The 27,724-nt window shown below is 44.9% G+C and overlaps 1 protein-coding gene across 1 annotated transcript in view; it reads right to left on the bottom strand.

The window, feature by feature from the left end:
• The window catches only part of IGF2R (insulin like growth factor 2 receptor), a 1,674,612-nt gene that overhangs the window by 1,238,010 nt on the left and 408,878 nt on the right, over positions 1-27,724 (bottom strand). The window contains exon 14 of the mRNA XM_085611652.1: positions 15,628-15,765. Coding sequence (XP_085467778.1) covers positions 15,628-15,765 — 138 coding nt within the window. The remainder of the gene's footprint in view (positions 1-15,627; positions 15,766-27,724) is intronic.

Below are 27,724 nucleotides of genomic sequence, written 5' to 3'. Positions count from 1 at the left end.
GGGGGTTTACCTAGTTTCAACTATATAGGGGCGACAGGCCCACTGCAAGTTGGGGGGGCTGTTTGGGCTCATGCAGGGGTGCAGGGAGGGGGGAGTTTTGTTGGGGCGGTTGGGTTGGGGTGGGGTGTTGTTCATTTGTACCACAAGGCAAAAGTATTGTCGTGCTATTCCCAAAGTGCTCTCGGGGGGACGAGTGATTGCTTTCGTTTATGATGGGGGGTAGGGGACTGAGTCTTTTGTCCTGGAACGTTAATGGACTGGGGGACAGGATAAAGCGAGGTGTTGTCCTGCAGTTCCTGAAACGAATTTCACCTGACATAGTTTTTCTGCAGGAGACGCACCTCATTGGCAACTCCTTTCGTGCTATGAACCGGCGGGGCTACCGCCTTCTGGCCCATTCGGGCTTCAAGTCGGGTTCAAGGGGTGTGGGCATCATGGCCAAGACCTCGCTCCCGTTGGAAGTTGATGAGGTACTCCATGATGACAGGGGACGTTACACGGTTCTGGTGGGTAGAATGGAGGGCAGAGTGATTATTTTTGTTTCTGTCTATGTCCCGCCAGGGTTGCAGACGACCACCTTTGCGGATCTGGGGCGCCTCCTCCTTGGTCTTCCAGAGGGGATTCTGGTGGTTGGGGGGGATTTTAACGCTGTGGTTTCCGGAATTGAGGACCGTCACCCCCCTAGGGATCTCCCCCGTGCCCAAGCGTGGTTGTCTGGCCTATTGGATGCCTTGGGGCTGGTGGATTGTTGGCGTTTGAAACATCCTACGCAGAAACAGTACACTTTTCATTCCGGGGCCCATGGCAGTCTATCAAGACTAGACTATGTCCTGGTGCCGGCGGCGCATGCGGGGAGGATCGGGGAGGTGCGCCATTTGGCACGGGGTATTTCAGACCACTCCCCGCTCTTATTGCACTTCGATATTCTCCCGAGGGGAGAGGGTAGGGTGGCCCCGATTAATCCCTGGTACCTGCGTGACCCCACCATTCGCGCAGAGTTGATTAAGTCCCTTAAGCGATATTTTGATGATAATGTGGGGTCGGTGTCATCTGCGGTCTCGCTATGGGAGGCATTTAAGACGGTGATTCGGGGGGATGTCCTGTCCCTTATTTCCCATTCCCGGAGGCGCGAGCGGGAGGAGATGATCCGTGTTGAAACTGAAATAACTGAGTTGGAGGGCGACCTTGAATGTGGGGTGACGGATGACAAATTACATGTCCTCCGACTCAAGCAGGCGGCCTACAAGGCCCTCGTCACGGAGGCGGCCAGGGGGCTCAGTAGAGAGCAACAGGGGAGACTGTATGATGTGGGTGATAAGGCTGGGAAATTGATTGCGTGGCTGGATAAAAAGGAGAGGGCGAGTCGAGTTGTCCCGTCGATTGAGAAACTGGATGGTGTGTGTGTCACGGAACCGGAAGAAATAGTCGATTGCTTTGCAGAATATTTCCGTGGGGTGTATTCCCCGGTGTCCTCCCGCTCGGAAGAGGATTCCCATGCCCTGCTTAGGGATATCGCGCTGCCTTCCCTTTCGGAGGAGGACAGAGTGTTGTTGGACGCCGCCCCAACCTCTGAAGAAATTGCTCTCGCCATACGCTCGGTCGCTTCCGGCAAGGCCATGGGTCCTAATGGTCTTCCCATCGAATTGTACAAGCTGCGACCGGATACGCTGGCGCCGCATCTCCGTGCGATGTTCCTCGCGGCCCGTTCGGCGGGTTCCCTCCCGCTAGACCAGCGTCTGGCTACTATCGTGGTCATTCACAAGGAGGGGAGGCCGCGGGACCGGGTCACGTCCTACCGGCCTATTTCGCTGCTGAATGCGGAGCCCAAAATTCTCGCCAAGGTGTTGGCCAATCGGCTGGTTGGCGTGGTGTGCGATTTGATTCACCAGGATCAGTCCGGCTTTATCCCCCATCGCAACACTGCGCTTAACCTGCGGCGCTTGCATGGGGTGCTCGCACGTGTCCCGTTTATACGGGAACCGGCCATTTTGGCATCCCTGGACGCCACTATGGCGTTTGACACACTTGAGTGGCCATATATTTGGGCGACACTGGCGAAGTTTGGGTTTGGCCCGGGATTCATCGGTTGGGTGAAATTGTTGTACTCGGGACCGCTGGCGCAGGTGGTTGTGAACGGTAGAGTGTCAGCTCCGTTTGAGCTGGGCAGGGGCACGCGGCAGGGCTGCCCATTATCACCGCTCCTCTTCGCGCTTGCCCTGGAGCCCCTGGCGGAGTGGCTGCGGTGGGAACCTTCTATTCGTGGTCTCCGATGGACCCCCGAGTATGAGGACCGCGTATCTCTTTACGCTGATGATATTCTTCTGTACCTGGCTTCCCCACGTAAATCACTGATAGTACTGGTTGATGTATTGCACTCATTTGGCCTCAACTCCGGCCTGGTCATCAACTGGGCTAAATCGTGTGTGTATGTCCTCTCTGGGGAGGATCCTATCCTTCCGCGGGGTTGTCCTATCCAGATCGCCCCGCGGGGATTTAGGTACCTGGGTGTCTTCATTACCCTGGACGCGGAGGCCCGATATAGCCAGAACTTGCTTCCCCCCCTCCAGCGCCTGAAGGAGGACGTCGCGCGTTGGAAGCGCTTGCCGCTCTCGCCGCTCGGCCGGGCGGCATTGTTTAAGATGATGTCGCTGCCGCGTTTCCTGTATGCTTTGCAGAATACAATGGACGCTGTCCCGGCGCGCTACTTTCGCGAGGTGGAGAGTTTGCAGCGCCGACTGTTCTGGGAGGGTCGGCCGCGTATCGCCCTGGCGAAGCTGACGCTCCTGTGGTACGACGGGGGGGTTGCCCTCCCAGATATCAAGCGATATTACTGGGCCTCCCAGCTGGCTGCGATCAATCACGGCCTTTACGGGCCCGCCCTAAACCCGGCCTTTGAGATGGATAAAATGTTACTGCCGGGCGGTGACTATAATCGGGCGCTTTATTCTAGCTCGCATGACGCGCGGCTGACGGGCCCCACGGGAGTCATGGTACGGGTGTGGCACACGGCTAACGTGGCGATGGGGTGGAAGGATCGCTTGACCCGGGCGACGCCACTATACGCATCTGAGCGGCTGGGCTCCCTGTGGACCTCGAAGGGCTTTGAGAAGTGGGACATGATAGGCATCAGCAGGGTGGGCGATCTCTGGACGAGGGGGGGATTCAAAACGTTCGATGTGCTGCAGACAGAATTCCAGCTGCAGGACAGGGAGTACTTTCGTTATATGCAGATCCGTCATGCGTTGTGCTCCGTATTTCCGGACGTTGCCTCCATCCCGGAGTACTCCCCTCTGGAGGATAGAGTGCTAGATGGGCATGTCCCGGACGGCACGATTTCATTAATTTACAAAAAGCTCATCAATGACCGTTCGGGACTGCTGACCGGCCTTCGTGAGGCGTGTGGGGCTGATGGATTGGAGCTGGATGACGAGGACTGGGTGTCTGCGGTGGCCTCCCCGAAAGAGGTGGCCATACCGTCCCGCCCTCGCTTCGTCCAGCTCAAGATACTCCATAGGGTCTATGTTACGGGGCCGAGGCTGATGCGTATGGGCTATGCTGTGGACGGGTTGTGTAAGCGTGGGTGTGGTTCTTTGGGGACCTTTCTCCATATTCTGTGGGAATGCCCGGAGGTGGTGCGATTCTGGCGTGGTGTGCATGAGGTTTTGCAGGTAGTTACGCATGTGCCGCTGTTGCCTGAGGCGAGGAGATGTCTTTTGAATGTATGGGAGCCAACCGACTACTCAGTGCCGCAGACGTGGTGGGCGACTCTGGGATATATGGTGGCCAAACGTGACATTGCGCAACTGTGGGGTTCCCAGAGGTCGCCGACTGTCTCGGCGTGGAAGGACAACATGGATTGGTGTATGTTTCGGGAAAAGGTGGTGTATGTTGCGAGAGGTAAGCCTGGGACATGGGTGAAAGTATGGGGCCCCTGGAACGCTTACCGTGGGGGAATCTGTACCCCGCCGCTACTGCCTGATCCGTCACCGGCCCCGTCTCCTTAGCCTGTTTGTCTTCCCGGTTCTGGGCAATGAGTTTACTTAGTCCCCGTCCTGACCTATTCCCCCCCCCCCCCTCGATATTCCTATGAATCAGTGGGGTCCCCCCCCTAGGGGAGCACATGCTGTTTCCGACTGTGGGTTGCCTTGTGGACTTGCTTTTTTGTTGTTATTTATATAAAAATGAAACCGTCGTGTGGGGTCCGGATGGTGTGGCTGCCAACGCCTCTTTCAACTCCTGTGAATTCCCTTTTGCCGCAACGTGCGTTCTATTGTCTGTATTACATGCTCCTTCTGTTTGCTAGCGGCCGGCCTGATGGTTGTAGGCCCATCTTTGTATATTTTTTGGATTCTGTAATAAACGGTTTAAAAAAAAAAAAAATAACTAAATAAAAAATCTTTACTTACACCTCCGGATGGAAGGCTGTGGACTTCAGCCAACCATACCTTTTTAACACAGTTTCTCCTGAAAGTGGACAGAAACCTGTATTGCAGACATCCACTGCTGCATCAATAATAATAAAACAAAGCAAGTGTTGGGAGGTTAATAGGGCCCGCGCACAAATGCTCCAATTTTTACATGATCATGTTTAAAGTTGCCATCATTTTAGATGATGACTTTTAGCACATTTTGCTTGCATGCAATAGTGTACTCAGAAAGAGTTCTGCATATGCTTACAAATAAATTTCTTTGTAGGACTATTATCATACTATCGTACATTTTGTCCAGGGACCAAGTACACTGTGCAAACTGCCCATGTTTGTTGTTGTCTGTTCAGCAACAGCTCTGGGTGGGTAGAATCAACAAAGGCAGCTAGACCAGAGCTGAAGTAATGAATGGATGGATATGGATATAGATATAGATATAGATATAGATATATATATATATATATATATATATATATATATACTGCACCAAGCCTTTTTTGAGCAGAGCAGGGTTTCTATGGATGATTGTGGTCTCTTCATGCCAGAGTTCCAGCCCAGCTGAATCTCATCCCTATCCTCAGAGGGACGGTGGCCTGTTCTACACCAGACTGGCTCCCAGTTAACGCATGCATGCAGGTAAATGGGTAGTTAGACCACTCTAAACTATCTGGCAGAATTTGCATCCACCCTTTACTCTCAAGTATAGGCAGTAATAGGTAGGAGTACAATTATATGTATTCATATAACTCATGTAATAACTTATGGTTGAAATTATTCATGCTTTTCGACATTCTCATAATGTTGGTTACTATGCTTTGTTTTATTTTACTAATCATTGCAGCACACATATTTTACACAATAATACAATTGCTTCAATAAATGTTTGAAATGCCAACATGCCTGAGTTAACAACGAAGGGTAGATCTGTTTCCACAATTTCCTAGGGGGAATCAGGGTCGTCATGTTCTGAGGTTGCAGACACCATCAGGTATCTTGTAAGGTTTAGTGGTCCATATGGCATACTGTGAGCTAGCTAGGAAACAGGCCAACATATTCCGAAGGTATGAGCGGACACAGTCCACCATAGTTTGAAGCTTATGTTGCCCAAATGCATAGTCTTACTGGATTAGTAGGAACTGTACAACCAAAGTTAGTTCTCCATGCTCAAGGATAGCTTTTGCTATCTCCCTCAAATTCCCCAGGAGGAATTCAAGCAATGATGCAATATCATGCCACATCTGGCCTTCATAATGCCTAAGACTGGCAGACTAGTGCTGTCTCTTCCCTAAAAAACGATTTTCCCTACCTTGATTACATCCTCCTTTCTTTTTTAAATGTCTTTAACTGTCTTTGCCTGTGGTTGTTACAGTTTAAAATTGTAGTTTTAACCTGCTCGTGATTGCATTATCTATCACCTGTTTTGTGTTTAAACTTGTGGTTTTTCCTGCCCGTGACTGCTTCCATTTAATCGGTTGAATTGTGGGATTTGCAGTCCAAACTCTGTAGTGTTTCCCTCTCATTCCCCGTGACTACCAGTTTTTCCCTCCAAATTTCTCCTTTGCTCTGTGATAAGACCTGTATGTTAAGCAGTGCACCCCCAGCCACCATTTTGTGTTAACAAGTCAGTGAAACAAGCCCCCCCGCCTCCCCCCAGCAACAGGAATATTCTACATCAGAGGGTGCTCGGAGACAGCAGTAAACTGCTGTATGCTGTTTGAACTGTATTTAATAGGGACTGTGCACTTCCGTTTTTTGGCCAGGAGAGGGAGTAAAGTTTTATTCAAACAGTATTGTTAAAGGACAAGTTTGTTAGGCCCTTACCTGCAGAAGTTAGGTGTGGATTGAGCCTGTCTGTCTCCTAGGAGATTTTTGAAAAGAGCAGCAGCTTCCAACTCCCTGGCCAGCAAACCTTGTCTGAGGTAGCTGGGACCTTATATAGTCTGCTAATGTTTGGTACTTGTGTACACTGATTGGGGGTTGTATCTGGTGTTTCTATTGGATTAGGATTAGTGTCTACATTGGTTGGGTATTTGAGTGTTCTGATTGGTGTCTGGGTCTGTAATTCAATATATGTAAGGTTGGGACTAGGGCTAAGGTTAGGATTTCTATTGGACGTAGGGACTAGGGCTTCCTGTGTATTGGTTGTTGGGACTAGGGCTAGGGTTAGGCCTTTAATTGGAAGTAGCGATTAGGGCTTCTGGTGTGACTGGTTGCTTGGACTTGGGTTGGGACTACTGGTAAGGCTAGGGCCTCCATCGGACGTAGAGATCAGGTTTTTTTTTTTTTTACTGATTGGTTGCTTGGACTAGGGCTAAGATTGGCTGTAACGTCCTGGTCTCCTACTGGTTCCTGATTTTAGGGGTGGTGTAGTGTTGTGATTGGATAGTGTTAGGGCTAGGGTTCCCATTGGCTGGAAGGGTCACCTGATTACTAGGGCTATAAAAGGCCAGGCTTAGGGCGTCGAGTCTAATGGTGGAGAGGACAAGGGCAGTTGCCTGTTTGAGCCTGTTCGAGACTGCTCGGGACCAGGGTCAGAAATGATGCCCATGTTCCCATTCAGTAATACCCACCCACAATTTATTTTCACTATAGAAGTGTACATATCTTTGTGCATTGCTTCATATAAACATGTAGAATAATTATGTTAAAAATAAAAAATAAAATGTCATCTTTGGTCTACATGTACCTCCATGTACTTGGATCTGTGTGTCTGTTACTTTTCTCCTCAAAAAGGATATCCAATGCACTACCCTATTTCTCTTCCTGTACCTCTATCAATATTTGTAATCTACATATACTTACCCCCTTTATGCATCTATATACTTATGGATCTATATATTCATCACTTTCTTCTAATAAGGCATTTCCAATGCACTACCCTATTTCTCAGCCTATACTCCTCTCAATATATCTTCTAGCCCAACTTTCTGACTCATCTCAAACTACTTTCTACAACTCTTTCTAATGCACTACATTATCTCTCACCCTATACATCTATCAATATATCCTCTACATCCACTCTGTCATTTATCCCAAACACCATACCACTACTATGATCCCCAAAATAACCCTTTCTAGACTCTCTCCTACTCTACCCCTCCTTGCATCATCTGACACCTCTTTTACTATACCGATCCCCCAAAACAAACCTTCCCTCTGACTCTTCCCCTCCAAAAACCCTTTATGCTCATCCAAAAGCCTCCTCCTACTGCTATGACCTAAAAAAAGAAATAAAGTCCTTCATTCTTCTATCCCTCTACTATCCTTTTCAATCAAAACAGACTAACATGTTCACTTCTCAAATTCCATATTCCACTAAACTAACTCACCACTAATCCTTTATGGGTTCCAGAGTAGCGTGTTACTCGCCAATAAAGCATTTCAACACCCCATCAGGGTTACCAGCGCTATATAAATGCAAACCTTTTTTCCCCTTTTCTACCCCTCCCCAACCCTTCTCAATCCAAATAACTGACTAACATATCCACCACTCAAATTACGTTCATGTTTCAACATACTAATTCAACACTAATGCTTATGGGTTCCAGAGTAGTGTGGTGCTACTCAAAAAAGCGCTTCAAAACCCCATCAGTGGTAGCAAGCCCTATATAAATAACAAACCTCTTTCCCTCTTCTATCCCGCCACCTACCTTTCTCCATCCAAATAACTGAACAACATCTCCACCACTCAAATTACTTCATATTTCACTATACTAATTTTCAACACTAATCCTTCATGGGTTCCTAAGTAGCGTGCTACTCGCCAGAATAGCGCTTCAACACCCATCAGGGGTAACAGGTGCTATATGAGTGCAAACCGTTCTTCCCCTTCTATTCCTCCGCTATCCTTCTCACTCCAAATAACCGACTAATATCCACCACTCAAATTACTATCGTATTTCACCATACTAATTCACTACTAATCCTTGATGGGTTTCCGGAGTAGCTTGCTTCAACACCCCATCAGGGGTAACAAGCGCTATATAAATAATAACCTTTTTTCCTCTTCTATCCTTGTGCTATCCTTCCAAATCCAAATAAGTGAATAACCTATTTACCACTTAAAATTGACTTGCAGGTTTCAATATACTAATTCAACACTAATCCTCCATGGGTCCCGGAGTAGCGTGCTACTCGCCGAAAAAAGCGCTTTGACGCCTCATCCGGAGTAGTAAGCGCTATACAAATGCAATTACAATACAATACAAAGCTTGGTGCAAAAAAACAGAGGGATAAAAAAATAACAGTACTCGAGAAAAACAAAACATCTGCAGTTTAGTGGACTAACTGGATCCATGACTAAGAACTATTGAGCTTCTCATCAGAGTACTGGCAAGATTACTTGAACGAACGATTACAATAATACAGTCAGTTGTTGGGTTTTAGCCTTCGATGGAAATCCTTCTCAGCACCCGTTGGTGAAAAAGTTGGATCATTCTTTGACACACGCTCCCTCTCAACAAGGTCAGTGGTGTACTCCTTTATTTCTCTTGAGGGTCATTTCTCTTCACTTTGGGAACATGCAGCTAAATAATTTCACCAGTCTTCTATATGATTTCTGATGATTCTCATTTTAATAGATAGTACGTTTTTCCAAAATTTCAAGCTTTGGGGGCCATTGGAACTTTTGGAGGGACAAATTCTGTTTATCTAGCATTCAGTGGTCTCGACAACTGAGGCAGTTTACTTCAACGGGCAGCTTTGGTTTACAATTACTGACTAGGACCAGAGGAAAGACACCTACATTGCTTATTTAATTTCTTTTGGCAAATAGCAGTGGTGGTGAAGTTATCAAATTGTGGTGATAACATACTGCTCTCTGTAAGTTCACTTTAAATGAGTTAGAGTTGTTTGTGTTGTGTGATTGATGGATTGGGGTACACTTGCTTTTGCACTGGGGAACTGGACTGACGCAGATTTAGACCCTTTGGTCTCTCTGGTTTCTTTTATGAAGATGAGTAACAGTCATTTCAGATAATTCTTTCTTGAGGTGGGCAATTTCATTTGCTTGAGTTTGGACCGTCCGTATTGAGGCCTTGTAAACCTGTATTCAATGCACAGCATTTCCGTGGAATGTTCTTGAGGGGCCTCGGGGGCGTCTATATACCAAGGAGGTGACTCACAAACAAAAGTACAGGAGATATTCTACGACCCTGTCTAAACCTATTTTTACAAAGTTTTGCTATCTACAAAACAGGTGAAATAGTATGCCTAGAAAGTCACGTCAGGGGCAGGATTCTAGGTATGCTATTACTAGTGTCATTTGACTTTATGACTGTCTATTCCCCTATACAGTATTATACATACTGTACATAGAATGCACAGTGGGAAGGACTGCAAATGCATATGTGTTTTTTCTCTAGGTGGATAACATTTTTACCCGTGGAGAACACTTCCTTGGAACACCCAGCCCATTAGGAAATGATGTGTTCCCTTTCCGATCCTTTTAGGAGTAACTCAAGTCCTCGGCTGGAGTAGCCTTCTAACCATTTCCAGTGTGTGAAACGGCTGTACAGAAACATACATTTTTGTGGGCATTCATACACTTACAGGGCAAACTACACCTTGTAATGTCCACTTCCCAGCCTCAGTCTAGGATTTTGATCCGCAGATATCTCCACACTCACAATAGTTAATTTATGCCCTACAGGAATACTTTTTTGAATTCCTGGCCTGCATAAACAGAGGCGTTTTCAGTTATAAACAATTGTTTACAGCCAAAATCTCCCACCGAGTTAATAGAAAAACATTATTGCACCTATAATTCCAAAATCCTACTCCTAAAATTGAGCATGAGTAAACATATAATTCACCAGCTATTAGCCCATAGCTAACCCTCAGAAGTCTAACTGCCACAGGCGCTTTCATAAGGTAGGTTACCACTTCTCCACAACACAAAATGGAGCTCTAGGGGCAGAGAACAGGTCGTCCCCCACTCATACGTTTCTATACAACAAGTGACCTGTTCCCGAGGTGAATGAACAGTTTAAACATCTATACCCGTTGTCATATATTTTAAGACAATCTATCCAGCATGTGGTCACACCATCTATGCTACTTATGGGTATGATTTCACCAATTTAAAGAGAAAGAAGAAATTCATACGGGGTATAATGGTCTCTGTAGTCCCAAAGTGTCTGTCTCTAAACACCCAAAAGTGGTGAAAAGAGTGTAGGAAAGGAGCGAGGGAGCCTCACGGTAGCAACACCAGGGAGGTTTAAGCAGGAAGGTACTCGCCTGCTACCTCAAGGTCTCATCATCAGCTACCCTCGTTCCGAAAATAAGATATGTGTAAAGGAGGAAGAATGGGTAACAAACCAAAAAGTGTTTAGGTGTGTGTAAAAGAAGATAGTGCCAAATTATGTGCACCGAGGAAACCCCACAACTATATACAGGTATGAGCTAGAACACACTGGCTTACAATTTTATTCCATGCTGTGTGTCTACTCTTATTAAAATGCCGACATGTTTCATTGCCTTTGTGTACACTCACGGCAATTTCTTCAGGGCGTGGGTTTTTTTTCTAACCCTGCATTTCCGCCTGTCTTTTAATAAAAACACTTCTGTAAGAGACAAGAGATAAAGAGACAAACAACAACACATAGCAACATTAATTGGCAACGGGCAAAATGGAAAATATGTACTGTTTCCCTTGTAGCGTGTTAGCCGTGTCATTTACCGGGATTTTACCCAACGTGGGTATACCTTTACCCTGGAACTCTTGCGTGCGATAAACTGCACTTCTTCTAGGCTCTTCTGGTTAGCTCCTACTGTGAGTCTGTAACACATAACCAAGAATCACAAGCCTGTTTTTGGATTCTGACCCTGCGTGATTCACTATGCGTATGTCCTTCCGCTTTTTGCCTCACGCTGCTGGTATCTATGGAATCCCTCAGTCTCACAGCTGTCCCGTGATAGCATTGTGTAACCACGAATCAAACTGTAGCTATAATGAGACGCTACTTCTTCACTATTTTAACCCTCGTGGTTTCTTTAAAAAAGGTTGGGAAGAAACCCCCTAGGTATACTGCAAACCATCCCATCTTTCACTCTGTAACCCCCGGTCTGCTACTCCTGTTTCTAGCTACTCAGATAAAGCCATTCTTGAAGGGTTCCGAAGAACCCTTTCCTAACGGTCTCACATGTTGCAGGACCCACCTTAGTTGCTTGCGCGTCCGGCGTTAGCTCAGCACCGCATCAACCCGATATGATGTTGCCTGGAAATAAATACGCTCAGGCACACCTCGTGTGCAGACCCAGAAGGGTACCTCCCTTCTCAGGAAGTGTCTCATGTGGTGCTCATGCCTGTGTCTTACATCGCCGCCATCTTGGAATGGTGTCCGTAACCAGTTTATCACAACCCCCGTTAATGGTTCAAGGGAAAAATGGGTTTAAACAATTTCAGTGTCAATCCTAATAGATGACTTACTTTTGTTTGTATCGCCGGAGTTGACATCCTGCCCTTGGTTACTTTGCGATTACATCTTGTCCTATATACAGCTATCAGTTGATAAATATACGGACATTGACGGTGCTAATTGTCTGATATGACGTAGCTCCCTATTGCAATGGTGTAGTACCTCAGCTCTCTCCTCACTCCATATCGATATGGTACAGGTATAGGCTACACTTGACATTTCTTAATTCAAAACCCCACAACTTTATTGTAAACGAACAAACCCTTAAAGGGATGCTCACATCAATAAGGGTTCTCAGCAGACAATGTATTCTGTTTGTTCCTATGATTGTCAATTTCACATAATGCCCAGATGTGCCAATAAATGCCTGTCTCATACAAAGATTGCTAGATGTGCTAATACAGAGATCGCATTAAAAAATGTTTTATCAGCTGTTAGTTCATTGCTGTTTGTACTACATGGTCAAGATTAGCCCCTGATCTCTGGGTCTGACACCGCAATTATTTTTTGTGGGGGAATGGGTGAATGATGAGCTATATATTTACCCTATTCCACTCAATAAGGTCATTCAATCCGGTTTTGTCCACCCCTTCCTGATAGATCCAGCGTGCTTCCCTAGTGCTTAATCTGATCTCCATATTAAACTGGTCCCCCATCACCCTTTCAAGGACCACCCAACGTACATCTTTCGGCATATGTTTTTGTGACTGATAGTGTTGCACCAATCTAGTGCTCAATTTCCCTGCACGTAATGTACTCAGATGTTCTTGTATCCTGATTTTGACCTTCCTGCTGGTAAGTCCGATATAGTGGAGTTCACAGGGGCATGTCAGTCTATAGATGACGTTGGATGTGTTACAATTACTAAATTGGTTTAAAAACCAGGTTGTGTTGTTTGCAAGGGTTACACTTTTGGTGGCAGATGTAAGCGCACACACAGAGCAACTACCACATGGGTAATGTCCCTGCGGGATGTTGGTTTCACGAGGATCCTGTTTTGGTCTGGTGTGGACCAGGCGATCACGGATGTTGGATGACCGCTTGAATGCGAAGCGAGGTGGCGGCATTCGCATAGTCGCAGTGCTTAGCAGGTGCCAGTGCCTGCGAATAATCTGTCTAATTTTGGTGGAGAGTGGACCAAAAGTGGTCACTACTGGGATGCAGTCACTACTTTTCTTGGGAGTTTTTTCTAACAAGGCAGCGCGAGGGGTGTTGTAAGCTCGCTTTCTTGCCTGTTTGATGACCTTAATTGGATATGCACGGTCCTTTAACTTGTTGGCTAACACCTGAGATTGTTCAGAGTAATGTTGTAGAGTAGAACAATTACGGCGATACCTCAGAAACTGCCCTACGGGTAAATTATCCCGAAGTGCTCTAGGATGAAATGATCTATAGTGCAATAGGGAGTTTTTGTCCGTAGGTTTTTGGTGGACCGTAGTAGTCAGACCCTCATGTTCGGCCTGGATGTCAAGGTCCAGATATAATCAGGATACAAGAACATCTGAGTACATTACGTGCAGGGAAATTGAGCACTAGATTGGTGCAACACTATCAGTCACAAAAACATATGCCGAAAGATGTACGTTGGGTGGTCCTTGAAAGGGTGATGGGGGACCAGTTTAATATGGAGATCAGATTAAGCACTAGGGAAGCACGCTGGATCTATCAGGAAGGGGTGGACAAAACCGGATTGAATGACCTTATTGAGTGGAATAGGGTAAATATATAGCTCATCATTCACCCATTCCCCCACAAAAAATAATTGCGGTGTCAGACCCAGAGATCAGGGGCTAATCTTGACCATGTAGTACAAACAGCAATGAACTAACAGCTGATAAAAAAAATTTTAATGCGATCTCTGTATTAGCACATCTAGCAATCTTTGTATGAGACAGGCATTTATTGGCACATCTGGGCATTATGTGAAATTGACAATCATAGGAACAAACAGAATACATTGTCTGCTGAGAACCCTTATTGATGTGAGCATCCCTTTAAGGGTTTGTTCGTTTACAATAAAGTTGTGGGGTTTTGAATTAAGAAATGTCAAGTGTAGCCTATACCTGTACCATATCGATATGGAGTGAGGAGAGAGCTGAGGTACTACACCATTGCAATAGGGAGCTACGTCATATCAGACAATTAGCACCGTCAATGTCCGTATATTTATCAACTGATAGCTGTATATAGGACAAGATGTAATCGCAAAGTAGCCAAGGGCAGGATGTCAACTCCGGTGATACAAACAAAAGTAAGTCATCTATTAGGATTGACACTGAAATTGTTTAAACCCATTTTTCCCTTGAACCATTAACGGGGGTTGTGATAAACTGGTTACGGACACCATTCCAAGATGGCGGCGATGTAAGACACAGGCATGAGCACCACATGAGACACTTCCTGAGAAGGGAGGTACCCTTCTGGGTCTGCACACGAGGTGAGCCTGAGCGTATTTATTTCCAGGCAACATCATATCGGGTTGATGCGGTGCTGAGCTAACGCCGGACGCGCAAGCAACTAAGGTGGGTCCTGCAACATGTGAGACCGTTAGGAAAGGGTTCTTCGGAACCCTTCAAGAATGGCTTTATCTGAGTAGCTAGAAACATGAGTAGCAGACCGGGGGTTACAGAGTGAAAGATGGGATGGTTTGCAGTATACCTAGGGGGTTTCTTCCCAACCTTTTTTAAAGAAACCACGAGGGTTAAAATAGTGAAGAAGTAGCGTCTCATTATAGCTACAGTTTGATTCGTGGTTACACAATGCTATTACGGGACAGCTGTGAGACTGAGGGATTCCATAGATACCAGCAGCGTGAGGCAAAAAGCGGAAGGACATACGCATAGTGAATCACGCAGGGTCAGAATCCAAAAACAGGCTTGTGATTCTTGGTTATGTGTTACAGACTCACAGTAGGAGCTAACCAGAAGAGCCTAGAAGAAGTGCAGTTTATCGCACGCAAGAGCTCCAGGGTAAAGGTATACCCACGTTGGGTAAAATCCCGGTAAATGACACGGCTAACACGCTACAAGGGAAACAGTACATATTTTCCATTTTGCCCGTTGCCAATTAATGTTGCTATGTGTTGTTGTTTGTCTCTTTATCTCTTGTCTCTTACAGAAGTGTTTTTATTAAAAGACAGGCGGAAATGCAGGGTTAGAAAAAAAACCCACGCCCTGAAGAAATTGCCGTGAGTGTACCCAAAGGCAATGAAACATGTCGGCATTTTAATAAGAGTAGACACACAGCATGGAATAAAATTGTAAGCCAGTGTGTTCTAGCTCATACCTGTATATAGTTGTGGGGTTTCCTCGGTGCACATAATTTGGCACTATCTCTTCTTTTACACACACCTAAACACTTTTTGGTTTGTTACCCATTCTTCCTCCTTTACACATATCTTATTTTCGGAACGAGGGTAGCTGATGATGAGACCTTGAGGTAGCAGGCGAGTACCTTCCTGCTTAAACCTCCCTGGTGTTGCTACCGTGAGGCTCCCTCGCTCCTTTCCTACACTTTTTTCACCACTTTTGGGTGTTTAGAGACAGACACTTGGGGACTACAGAGACCATTATACCTCGTATGAATTTCTTCTTTCTCTTTAAATTGGTGAAATCATACCCATAAGTAGCATAGATGGTGTGACCACATGCTGGATAGATTGTCTTAAAATATATGACAACGGGTATAGATGTTTAAACTGTTCATTCACCTCGGGAACAGGTTACCACTTCTACCATAAAGGTGTACAGCTGCCCATACTACTGGAAATAAAAGTTACATACCTGCCAGGGTGTCAGACACTCGGCAATTGTCTCCTTCTGTCTTGGATAGGACACAAGCAGCAGCAGTATGCCATTCAAATTCGTACAAGCATTTTTCACTGTCGAAGTTCATTAACACAGGAGCACTCTCTAGATCTCCTGCCAACAACACAAAAGGAGATTGGTAATTGGAAGGTACCACCTATTTTAGGGAACATTTTCAACAAACAGTTTTTTGCAATTCTCAACAATTTTTCTTCAGAAAGTATAGGAACAACAAATGTTACCCGGTGGAGTAAGTTCATGCAGGTTCTTGTATCAGAGTAAATAAATCAGTGTTTTTGGAATATGAAGAAGCTCTCTGTTGAATAACAGAGTGCTAAAGAGAAAGATGGCCGCAGCATGGGTGTCAATCTACCAACGTGCAGGGATGTGGAATTCCTAACGCCCGAGGCCCAGGACATACTGTTTGGAATCGAAGGCAACACATTTTTGTGCTTATTTTGTTGTACTGGACAGTTAGGCCCAGTTCCCTGCAGCAGAAACCATTTGGCTGGAAGGATACAGTACAACAGTAAAACATTTAAAAAGAGGATTGTCTTGCACTAAAGACAATATTTTAATCCACATGCACAATGTGTTAAAACTTGAATACAAGATTAAATAATACTTAAATCTTTAATATTAGGGCAAGCGCTCTAAAGAAATGCAGTGAGTTGTGAGCTTGCCTTGCATCACCGACAGTGGTACCGATATAAAAAAGTGTACATGTTTGCACATTTAACAATCTGATGCTTATTATGCTCTCAGGATACTCCCCAATTATATCCAAATACATGTACAAGCATGAAGTCAAAATCGAGAATTGTTTGTGTTAAAAATAAAATGCACACAAAAAAATGCAGCCTGGAAAAAGTGTTGAGCTAACCTACTGTGCACCTTTAGATAACCTTTCTCTGAGACATCATGTATTAAAACGTGGTTGATACACTCCAATACTTTTAAAAGATTAATAATGGAGTATCAGTGTTAAACTATTATGAGCATCATGAAAATAAATGAGGTGCCCAGTTCTTAAAGAAAGTCACAAAAGTACACCTTTACGTGTATGTAGTTGCACTGGCACAAATTTAAGACCTTCCGGGATTCACAAGAGTATACAGATGTAGGCCTAGAAACTGCACTCCTAGGAAACCTTTGTGATTTTCAACAGAGCAAATGCATACATGTATTTTTGCAACACAATTTTATTGAGTTTTCCACAAGCAAGTACATGCATGTAGAAAGCTAAAATCTGCAACGTGACTGCAAATTCACTTTCCCTACACTCCTTTTTTTCTCTATGTGGCAACTGTTTTAATCCTACCTAGCCAGGAGTAAATTTCTATTTTTTTTCCAGTGAGGGAAGAGATTAGAGAGAAGTTTTGAATATCCTTAACCATGTACATTTGTGGGTGTGCACTGGGTCACTGGGCATTTCAAACCTGCAGCTACCTCTTTCTGCCTAATTACAGCCTTGTTTGTAGATTTGTGGAAAAATAACAGCCTTCCTATCACCAAAAGGGACAAGTGATTTTTTTTATAGGACAAATAGATTTCTGAAGCGTCCTGTCCTATGGTAAAAAGATATTTCATACAATGTCACACCCCTGAACATTTCAATGGTAAGGGAAGTGACATCATACTAACTCAACAGCTACCTATTTGCTGCTGTAGGGTTAGGAGAAAAGAAAGGAGTGTCACTCCATTGATAGGTATGGAGACAAGGTTTAGCACGAGCAGTGCCAGGACTACCAAAGGGGTCACAGCTGCTGTCCCCAACTGATGTCAATCAGCCTGGGTTCTCTGGCATTGAGTGAATGATAGAGATATATGTTCATACAGTACCATGCCAGAGTTATTCAAATCAGATCAGTATACATCACCAACTAAGCTGGCTTAGTACCTCAATGAAGGTATTGTTATTAATGTGCAGCATAATGGGTGTTCCATGTTCACTGTGTCTTAAAGAAGCCATCCAGCAGCCAGTAAGGAAGAAGGTGCCTCTAGAATGCAGAATGGATTTACCCACATGATTAAAGAGAGTGCACAGATAAGAATGCTGAGGTGATGTTCCACTGAATTTGGTGAAATATATAAGTATGGAGCATAGGTTGACTACTTACCCCAACAGTAGGCAGTGAGTGATTGGTAACTGAATACCGTAGGTGTGAATGAAGAGTGTTTGGATGGGATACATGTAGATAGACTTGGTCTATTTGCCTGATTAGAACAGAAGAGTAAAAGGAAAAAGGCAGAGCCAAGAAAGAGCTCAAACTCCGTAAAGGGCATCTTTTTTATATGAGCTCGTGAGATAAATAGTGCTAGCATGTGACAGAAAATTGAGGTTTTGTTTGTTCGGTGGAGATAACTACTAGCAGCAACAAAAAGAGACATCAATCTGCCAAGAGATCTTTATTTTCCGGGGTCACAAATGGGACATTTTTCAGAGCTTGCTCACTTGTATCACCAGTACATAAGGATGAAGTAGGAAAGAATAGTCCGCTACTGAGGGCTACACTGGTTATTAAAGGCCCTGAACCAGAGTTATAGTATTGAGCCACAGGCAAGGTCCTATAACAAGCATGAGGGTTTTTCATAACAGATCTAGCCTGAGGCAGAAGTGCAGTAAGGTAATTAGGGTCAGATGTATGACCATTGGATTTAGCGTCTCGCAATTTGCACCAAATTGCGAGTCGCAAATTGTGAGGCACTAAATCCAATGTACAACAGTGTCTCAGACACTGTTTGCGATTCCCAATGGGGTCACAAATTGCGAGGCTCATGAATATTAATGAGCCTCTTGCAATTTGCAGGCCTATTGGGAACGACAGGCACTCCTATACATGGTGGCCAGCTGGGCTCAGAAGACCACCATGTTTGGGACTACTTTCAAATAAAGCAGGTTTTTTTTTTTTTTTTTTTTTTTTTTTTAAATGCAGGCCGTTTTCCTTAAAGACCATGGTTACTGTGAATGCCCCAAAGTCTTAAGTGAGAAACTTTGGAAGGCACTGCAATACTAGGGGGCAAGACAGATATTGGAATTGTGTGCACCCAGGACTTAAACATGTTAAAAAAGGTTACATATGCCAGAATTGTCTGAAAATGACTTACACTAGATATGGAACAGGCAACTTATCAAAAGATCTGCATTGAACTTTAAAAATGGAAAATACTTGAAATGGGATTCATGGCAAAGGGTTCACGATGAGTTTTAAGTCCTATGATCTCATTCTATGACAGCAATATAAATCTAAGCCCATCCTCAACTAACTGTTCTTTGCACATTTGTCTTCTTTATCCTCCTCTCACAATAACTCACCACTCTACTATGCACTATGTTCTAACAAAAGTTATGATTTGTGATGACATACCTATTACTGTCAATATTTTACATGGTATAACCAATATAAAATACAATTGTTCAAGCTGTGCATGGATAAGGTGAGAGTTATAGTTAACGCAGTGTGGCTACCGAGTAGAATACACTGTGTATGGAGCTGCATGAGTCATAATAATTTGAAGGTGTTGCGTAAATTATAAATTAAAGGTAGAAGTTCAGAAATTAAAGTTTTTGTATACTTTAACTTTTGTTTGTATCTAAAGAATAAGCTATATTCATTTAAAGGTGGTGCGCAAATTACAAATCCAAGGTATTACTATAACTTAAGAATTTCTAATGTTTGAGTATTTTAAATGTAGTTTGTATGTAAAGAATAAATAAAGTTTTCCTAACCATAACAAAGATATATACTTACCAGTATGCATCTGTTCCTGGCATTTAGAACTGTAGATTCATATACTTTTGCATAGATCGCCATCTGGTGTTGGGCTCGGATGTTTGCACTTTGTTTTTGTCTTTTAAGAAGTCTTTGTAGGCGACTCCTCCTTAGTACTGCAACAGATAGAGGTATCCGGGGAGGCGGGTGGGAGTATATGAATCTACAGCTCTACATGCCAAGAACAGATACATACTGGTAAGTAGCATTTTCCGTTCGAGGCATATGAGCTGCAGATTATATACTTGTGCATAGACTATACAGCAGTTATCTCCTTAGCGGTGGCAACTGGTATCTGTTGCAGTGGTCTGAAAAAGCGTTCTTAATACAGCCTGGCCCACACTAGCTTGTTGTGTTTTGCTTGCACATCTACACAAGTGTTTTGTGAAAGTGTGTGGTGTAGACAAAGTTGCTGCTTTGCAGATGTCATCTAGGGGATTGTTCCCTAAGAATGTCATACAAGCCCCTAGTTTACAAGTGGAATGAGCTCTAGGGGGAATGGTTAATGTGCGTCTGGCTTTAAGATAGCATATTTGGATGCATTTAACAATCCACCTTGCAATTCCCGCTTTTGAAATGGGATTGCCCTTATGAGGTGGGGAGAAAACCACAAAGAGTTGTTTAGCCTTTCTAAAGGATTTTGTCCTTTCAATGTAGCAAAGTATTGCTCTTTTAACGTCTAGCGTATGAAGAGCCCGTTCCGCCACTGAGTCTGGTAGAGGGAAAAAAACTGGGAGTCCAACAGACTGGTTAAGGTTGAAGGCAGAAATGACTTTAGGTAAAAAAATGTGGGTTAGTCCTAAGAACCACTTTGTTATGATGGATTTGCTAAAATGGTTCTTGTATGGTTAATGCCTGGAGTTCACTAACTCGTCTAAGAGATGTGATAGCAACGAGGATGGCTACTTTCCAAGTGAGGAACTGTAGTTTGCATTTGTGCAGAGGTTCAAATGGGGGACCCATGAGTTTGGTAAGAACAATAATTAAATTCCATACTGGAGAGGGTGGCACTCTGGGTGGAAGTATTCTTTTAAGTCCTTCCATAAACGCTTTGATAGCGGTACTCTAAACAAAGACGAGTGTTGTCTGTTTTGGAGATAAGCAGCTATTGCAGCGAGATGTAGTCTTATGGAAGTATATGCTAAGTTACATTGTTGTAGGTGCAAGAGATAACCGATAATGTTTGGAATAGAAGCATCTAATGGATTGATTTTGTTATTTGTAGAGTAAATTACAAATTGTTTCCACTTTGCTGCGTAGCATGCTCTGGTGGTAGGACGTCCAGCCTCTTTAATGATGTTCATGCAGTCTGGCAGGGGATTGAGGTAGCCAAATTCTTAAGACTTTAGGTGCCAGATCGCAAGGTTGAGTTGACTGGGATCTGGATGTCTTATCTCTCCATGGTTCCGAGTGAGAAGCTTGGATGAGAGGCGTAGCGTTTGATGAGGAACTACTGATAGTTCCAAGAGGGTTGAGAACCATGGTTGTCGGGCCCATGTTGGAGCAACCAGGATCATTGTGAGGGAATGCTGTTTGAGCTTCCGAACCACTAACAGAATTAGCAGGAGAGGCGGAAAAGCGTAAGCAAATTTGCCTGACCAGTTCATCCATGGAGCATTGCCTTTGAACAATGTGTGTGGATACCTGGACGCGAAGGTTGGGTATTTTGCGTTCTGGTGTGTGGTGAACAGATCTATTTCTGGATGACCCCACATGTGAAAGAATGGAAGAAGAACTGGAGTATGAAGTTCCCATTTGTGCATCTGCTGTGTTTGACGACTGAGCAGATCTGCAATCTGATTGCATACCCTTGGGAGGTGTTCTGCAAGGAGATGTATGTTTTGCGGAATGGCCCATCTCCATATGCTTTGAGCTAGGTGTGAAAGCTGTAGAGTGTGTGTCCCCCTGTTTCTGTATGTAGTACATTGCTCTCATGTCTGTACGGACCAGGACAGCTTTGCCTACCAGATGGAGTTGAAAGGATTTTAATGCCCGAAAAATGCCAGTATATCCAGGTAATTTATGCGGCGTTGTTTTTGCTGAGGGGTCCATATGCCCTGAATGGTACGGTTTTGAAGATGAGCTCCCCAGCCAGTGAGCGATGAGTCTGCGGTTAGCACCATCTGTGGAACCGGGTCGATGAATGGCCCACCTTGGAAAGGTTTTGTGTGTTCCACCACTGCAGAGAGCTATGTGTGCGGCTGACCACCAACACCAGATCTGTTAACGGACCTTGAGCCTGGTTCCACTGATGTGCCAAACACTCCTGTAAGGGGCGCATTTGGAGTCTTGCATAAGGGACGATGAGAATGCAAGAGGCCATCATACCAATTAACTGCATGAACATTCAAGCTGGTAATGTGTTGAGGCTGAAATTGTGATATTAGAGCTTGAATGTTGCATATCCTGACTGGGTTGAGGTACGCTAGAGCCTTTGAAGTGTTTATTGTAGCTCCTAGAAAATTGTTGTGTTGTACAGTTGGAGGTGAGACTTTGTGAGGATCACTGTGAATCCCAATGGGTGAAGCAACTGGATGGTTTTTTGTGTGTGTTGCAGAGAGCTGTTGTGTGACTTGGCTTTTATGAGCCAGTCGTCCAGATAAGGGAACACATGAATAGGTTGTTTTCGTAAGTGAGCCACTACTACTGCGAGGCACTTTGTTAAGACTCTGGGTGCTGTGGTAACCCCGAACGGGAGGACTTTGAACTGATAGTGTTGACCGTCTACCACAAACCTGAGATTTCCTGTGAGCGAGGTGAACGGGAATATGAAAGTAGGCATCCTTTAAATCCAGAGTGGAGAGAAAGTCGCCTTGTTGAAGAAGTGGTAGCACCTGTTGGAGAGTGACCATGTGGAAGTGGTCTGACTGAATGTAAAGGTTTAACGGTCTGAGGTCCAATATTGGCCTAAGAGCCGCCCCATTCTCTAAAGTTGTTCCTTGCAACTTCATTCAGGACCCATTTGCAATTTTCCTTGTGAATTCCAAAAAGAAAATCTGCTTCTTGATTTAAGCTTCCAGGGATATGTACTGTCATCAATGTGATCCCTCTCGCTAAGGCCCAATAGCACATCGCTTAACCTTGAGAGGACAGCTGTCTTTATCTCATTCCCTTTACTTGTCTGTATAGTGCATGGTGTTGGATGCTTGAATCATAATGTTCCTTGATTCCAGGGAGGATAGAAATGCTTTGAGGGTGAGGTGAACCACTTTCAGCTCGAATAAGTTATATGCAAGTCTTTTCTTGAGCTGTTGAAGAGCCTTGAACCATCAGGCGACTGAGGTGGCCTCTGCATCCTGTGAAAGAAGCATCTGTTACTATGCTCAGTTTTGGAATTTTCTTCTGGAAAAATATTCCTTTCAGGATATTTTGTTTGTTGCGCCACCATATTCGTGACTAAAATGCATGGTTCATTTAGGATAGTCTTTCCAATTGTCTGGAGTGTGGCCTGCAGCGGCCTGGGACCGAGCCAGGCCGCGAGATGTCGGCTGACAACTACCCATCCGGACCAGGCCCCTGCTGGATGTCCATGAGTGATTAGACCACACAGTGCACTAAAAAACAATCCTGCCTCTAAACAGCCCTGCTCCAGAGCCCGCTCGCATCTGCCAGGCTGGGTCATCTGCGGTGTAGACCGGTTGCTCCCACGGCATGGGCCCTGCAGCCAGCACAGGACGACATCCTGCCCGTCAAGGTGAGCTCATGGCCGCAACCTTGGTCATCCCTGACCTTGTGGATTGTGTTGCACCTCAGGATTACCTCAGGAGCTCCATTCTGGGCATATAAGGCAGAGGGGCTGGGTCTGTGTACACACTGCACCCTCCCCATTCCCCACCCCAGGGCTTGCTGTGACTAATTCTCCATTAGGTTGGAGTACTGGGGCTGTGTGCAGGTCACGCATTGTGAGGCCTGCGGCCCCCTCTTCCCTTCATACCTTTTTCCACCTAGCTGAACTTGCTTATGGCTACGATACACCTGCATTGCTCCTGGTGAGATACCTACATCGGGTCTGCCGGGGCAGAGGGCCGCCTACCTACATATTGGCACGCTAGCCCATCGCGTTCCTCACCATGAAGAAGGCGGGTCACACTCAAGTGCACCTCCTGTTTGAATCACAGCGCACCATCAATGCCTCAGAGAAGGACCATGTGGGGCAGAGCCCTGAAAACTCACCCCTGGGGGACACTGCCCTTTCTTTGATGCTCCATGCCATGCAACAAAGCCTTACCTCTATTGATGGCAAGACAGACACTTTAAATATTAGAATGGGTCACATTTCGATGAAGCTTGACAAACAAGCAGCGAGCATAACGGTAGCAGAACAGCAGATCTCCAACACAGAGGATGATCTGAAACAGGTGGCTGACAAATGTTTGAATATGGAAAAAGTGCTAGCTGTGATTCAGGCAAAAAATTGAGATTTAGAGGCAGTCCCGCTGCAATAACAACCTGTGGATCACGGGCCCGACTCTACGAACACGGGCAGAGTAGAGCAATATGTGGAAGATATGCTGACATCCTTGTTTGGTGCAGAGCACCTTCCTTCTCTGCTGTTGGTGGAGCGCGCCCAGCGCTCCCTAGCAGATTGAACCCCACCTGGGTCCCTTGCGTCCTATCATAGCGCGGCTGCTGATTTATCGGGACTGTGACTCTGTTCTCAGACTGGCCAGCGAGCGAAACTATATCACCTACCAGGGCAATATGATTGCCTTCTACCCGGACTTCAGAGCGGCGGTCCAGGAACCAGGAGGGAATTCCTGCCTGTAAAACAACGGCTCCCTCTCGCCAAGCAGATCCCAACGACACAGTCAGAAAAGAAGAACTATGAACAGTACCTTCCCGGGGAACATTCCCAGGACTCCAGTTGACAAGGTGCCACTACTGCAAGTTGTAGGGGCACCCTCCACTACGTCAGTTTCTCACTTCATCTCCTTTTGCCTCGTAATGGTCATCCCACTGCCATGGCTGGACTCCTACGATCACCAACTGGCCACCTCTGTACACCTGGAGGTACAAATAGTTCTCTGTTTGGCACATTCTCTCATTGTATCCTCTTCAAATGTTTCTTTGTAGTTTTGTTGGGTGGGAAAATGTTGTAAGCATGTTTAATCGTGCTAATGTGGGAGGTGGGTGGGAAAGGGGCTATTTGTATATTTTTCCACAGGATCGCGGTGATAAAGCCTACCGCGGATTTAGTTAATGTTACACTATGCCACAATGCTGATGCATCTTTTTTCCCCACATGTATGTGATCACAGGGCTTAGTTCCGGCACTGCAATGCCCCACAGGCCCCGCTAGAGGGCTCTTTAGTGGAGATCTTCTCTTCAAGCCCTATGGGTGCATGAGGTTTGTGAACGTAGGCTAGAGTGTACCGGCAGAGAACAGTGATTAAAACTACCTAAGGAGTATCCAAAAACACGTTTTATACGTGATCTCCTTGGCAGGATAAAAACAGAAGTGTAAAAAAACTGTCACTGATATGGAATGTGTGCGACAAATAAGATATCGTTAAAAGGTCGATATATTTCACGCCTATTGGTCCAGGAGGGATCTGTGGCGTTTCTTTAGGACCAAAACATAGAAGTGTGACCGCTACCCAACACCAGGGCAGGTTTGTGTGTAATGAAGAAAATAATTTTTTATATCTTAAGGGGCGTTCATTGGTAAACTGTACCTGATAGTGAGCCCCCTAAATGAGCAAACAAAATCCAACCTACACAAAAACAAAAGATTTGTGGAAAGGATTTACAAATACAGAAACTTGGTAGTAACATAACAGGCAAGTAACATAATAGTAGTGACACCTAATAGTCTCTTTAAGGTGAAACACACCTTAAAGAGACTATTAGAGGGTATTGATTTACTGGTCACCCAGGAGGTAGAAGCACTATATATGAACCTTCACTAGGAAGCCACCATTTAAGTAATTGAGATTAGCCTCCAGGCTGAAACCTTCTTGAACTCAACGACGCCTATTTTCATCAGTGATTTCTTTCAATACAAGGATAAACTTCACCATCAAATACAGGTGACATCAATAGGCAGCACCTTTGCGCCAAGCCTGGCCTACCTTTACATGGCAGATTTTGAGAAACAACATTTTTGAAGCAGACAATCAGTATACCACCAACATTCTGAAATGGCGCAGATTAATCAATGATTTCCTCATCTTCTGGCATGCTGACAGTGACACCACCATGATTTGTGTTCCTGGATTAATACTCTCAACCCTTACCTGAGATTTACTAGCACAATATCCAGTCAAGCTGTGTCCTTGATGGACCTTTTAATCTCTTGTGATGAAGGAAGACTATCATCGACCAATTTCAAGAAACCCACCAATCGTAATGGCCCCCTTCTCTACGGAAGCCACCACCCAAAGGCACTCTAGCACAATCTCCTCTGTGGGCAATTTCTAAGCCTACAGCGGAACGGTTACAAACTCACAGAATTCGACAATCAAGTGAAGGAACTGAACACCACAAGACTATCCCCCAGAACAGTCACTCATGCACAGAAAAGAGCCAGGAATAACCATCGACAGGCTCTACTATAGACACGGGACAAGTTTTTAGATGACCTGATTACCTGTGTAACAACTTTCTCACCCGCCTCGAACAGGATCCAGAAGACCAACAAAAAACATTGGTCAATTTTGAAAACTGGGACCTTGGACATACAATGTTCTAGATTTGCCTATAAAAGGACACAGAACTTAAAAGAACTTCTGGTCTACATGAGACCACAAGCACCCTCTAGAAGCCTACAGTGCACTTTATGGGATTTACCACCAGTCATGGGCCACTACCCGTGTGGTATGTGTGGTTTGTCCATTCACTCCAGTCTCCAAGGAAATCCATCTAAATGAATCCTTCATTTGGACCTAAAAAGGGCACACAAACTGTAATACCAAGAACTGTATATATTTGATCACTTGCCCCTGTACCTTGCACTACGTGGGAATGACAACAAGCCTTGTTAAGACCAGAATTATGGAACACCGGAGCAATGTATGCAGTAAACCAGCACAACAAAGATGTCAACTCATTTCCTCATGGTAAATCATAAACCAGAGGACGTCAAATGGATCGTCCTGAAAGCCAGTGAGCGCTGGAGACAACAGTCATTATTAACAGGAAACCGTGGATTTTCCTTCTGAAGGACACACCTAACTTGATTGAATGATGCCATTCCATGGCATGAAGTTAAGAGACGAGATCATATCACAGGATCCCAACCATTCCACACGGTGGCACTACGTCTCAGAATCAAATGGAATAAGATCTCCACATGGCATGAAATCAAAAGATAAGATGCCCAAAACAGGGCTGCAATTGTGAATCCTTGACCATGTACATCTTGTGAACTATGTTCATATATCATTTGAGATGTCAAATCGACATGGGACAGGTAAGTCCATCCTTTCCACGCTACTATATCTGACTGCACACCACCTTTAGTGAGATGCTCACTTTTATCAACACACCGCTAACATACAACAGCCAGGACTCCCTGTACATTTAGATATACACCAGTATGAAAGTTATACTTCATTATAACGTAATATCCTCAGACTGCAATCGCTCTAAATAATGGAAGGGGAGACGAGCGCTTCACCTCTCCAATACACAAAAGAGGTTATTTTAACATCTGCTCTGGTGTACCAAATTCCTGCACATTGTTATGTGCATCACCTCCCTGCCTCAATCATATGAAATATATAGGCATTCGTCACTTTACCCCACCCATAGGGCAACATCATGGTGACACTACCTGGCTGTCACCCAGACACCAGTCAGGTTATATTTCACCAGGTTAGCATATGACCAAACCAAGGTGGCCACCAACATTCAAGATCACGTGACCCTCCTGCAGTCTGGCAGAGATCCAATACATTTAACACCTCAGAGTGGGCCCATGATAGAACACTCCCTGGGTCTCAAAAATAGGCACATCCTGATTTTTATTTCTCCTTCACCTTTTCACCACGACACTCATTGAATAACCACATTAACCGAAAGCGACCAAGATGGCCCCAGTATTCACGTCTGAAGTCACCTAACTTGCTTACTACCGAGGAGTGACTTAACCAGGAAGGAACTCGCATTAAATGGAGCCCCTCCTGACTGCACATGCCACCTCCGAACGGTCAGAGAGGGGTAGGTCAAGAACGCGACTCCGCGTCTGATTAAGCGAGTACAATTCCGATTTAGCAGATGCTAGAGATGTTACATTGTCAGAATTGTGTTTTTTTCTTCAGTGTCTAACCACAGTCATTAAGCGTTCCTCTGCCCTGCTC

The sequence above is a fragment of the Triturus cristatus genome, chromosome 6 (genome assembly GCF_964204655.1).
Source record: "Triturus cristatus chromosome 6, aTriCri1.1, whole genome shotgun sequence".
NCBI lineage: Eukaryota > Metazoa > Chordata > Amphibia > Caudata > Salamandridae > Triturus > Triturus cristatus.
This window is presented reverse-complemented; position numbering and strand designations above follow the sequence as displayed.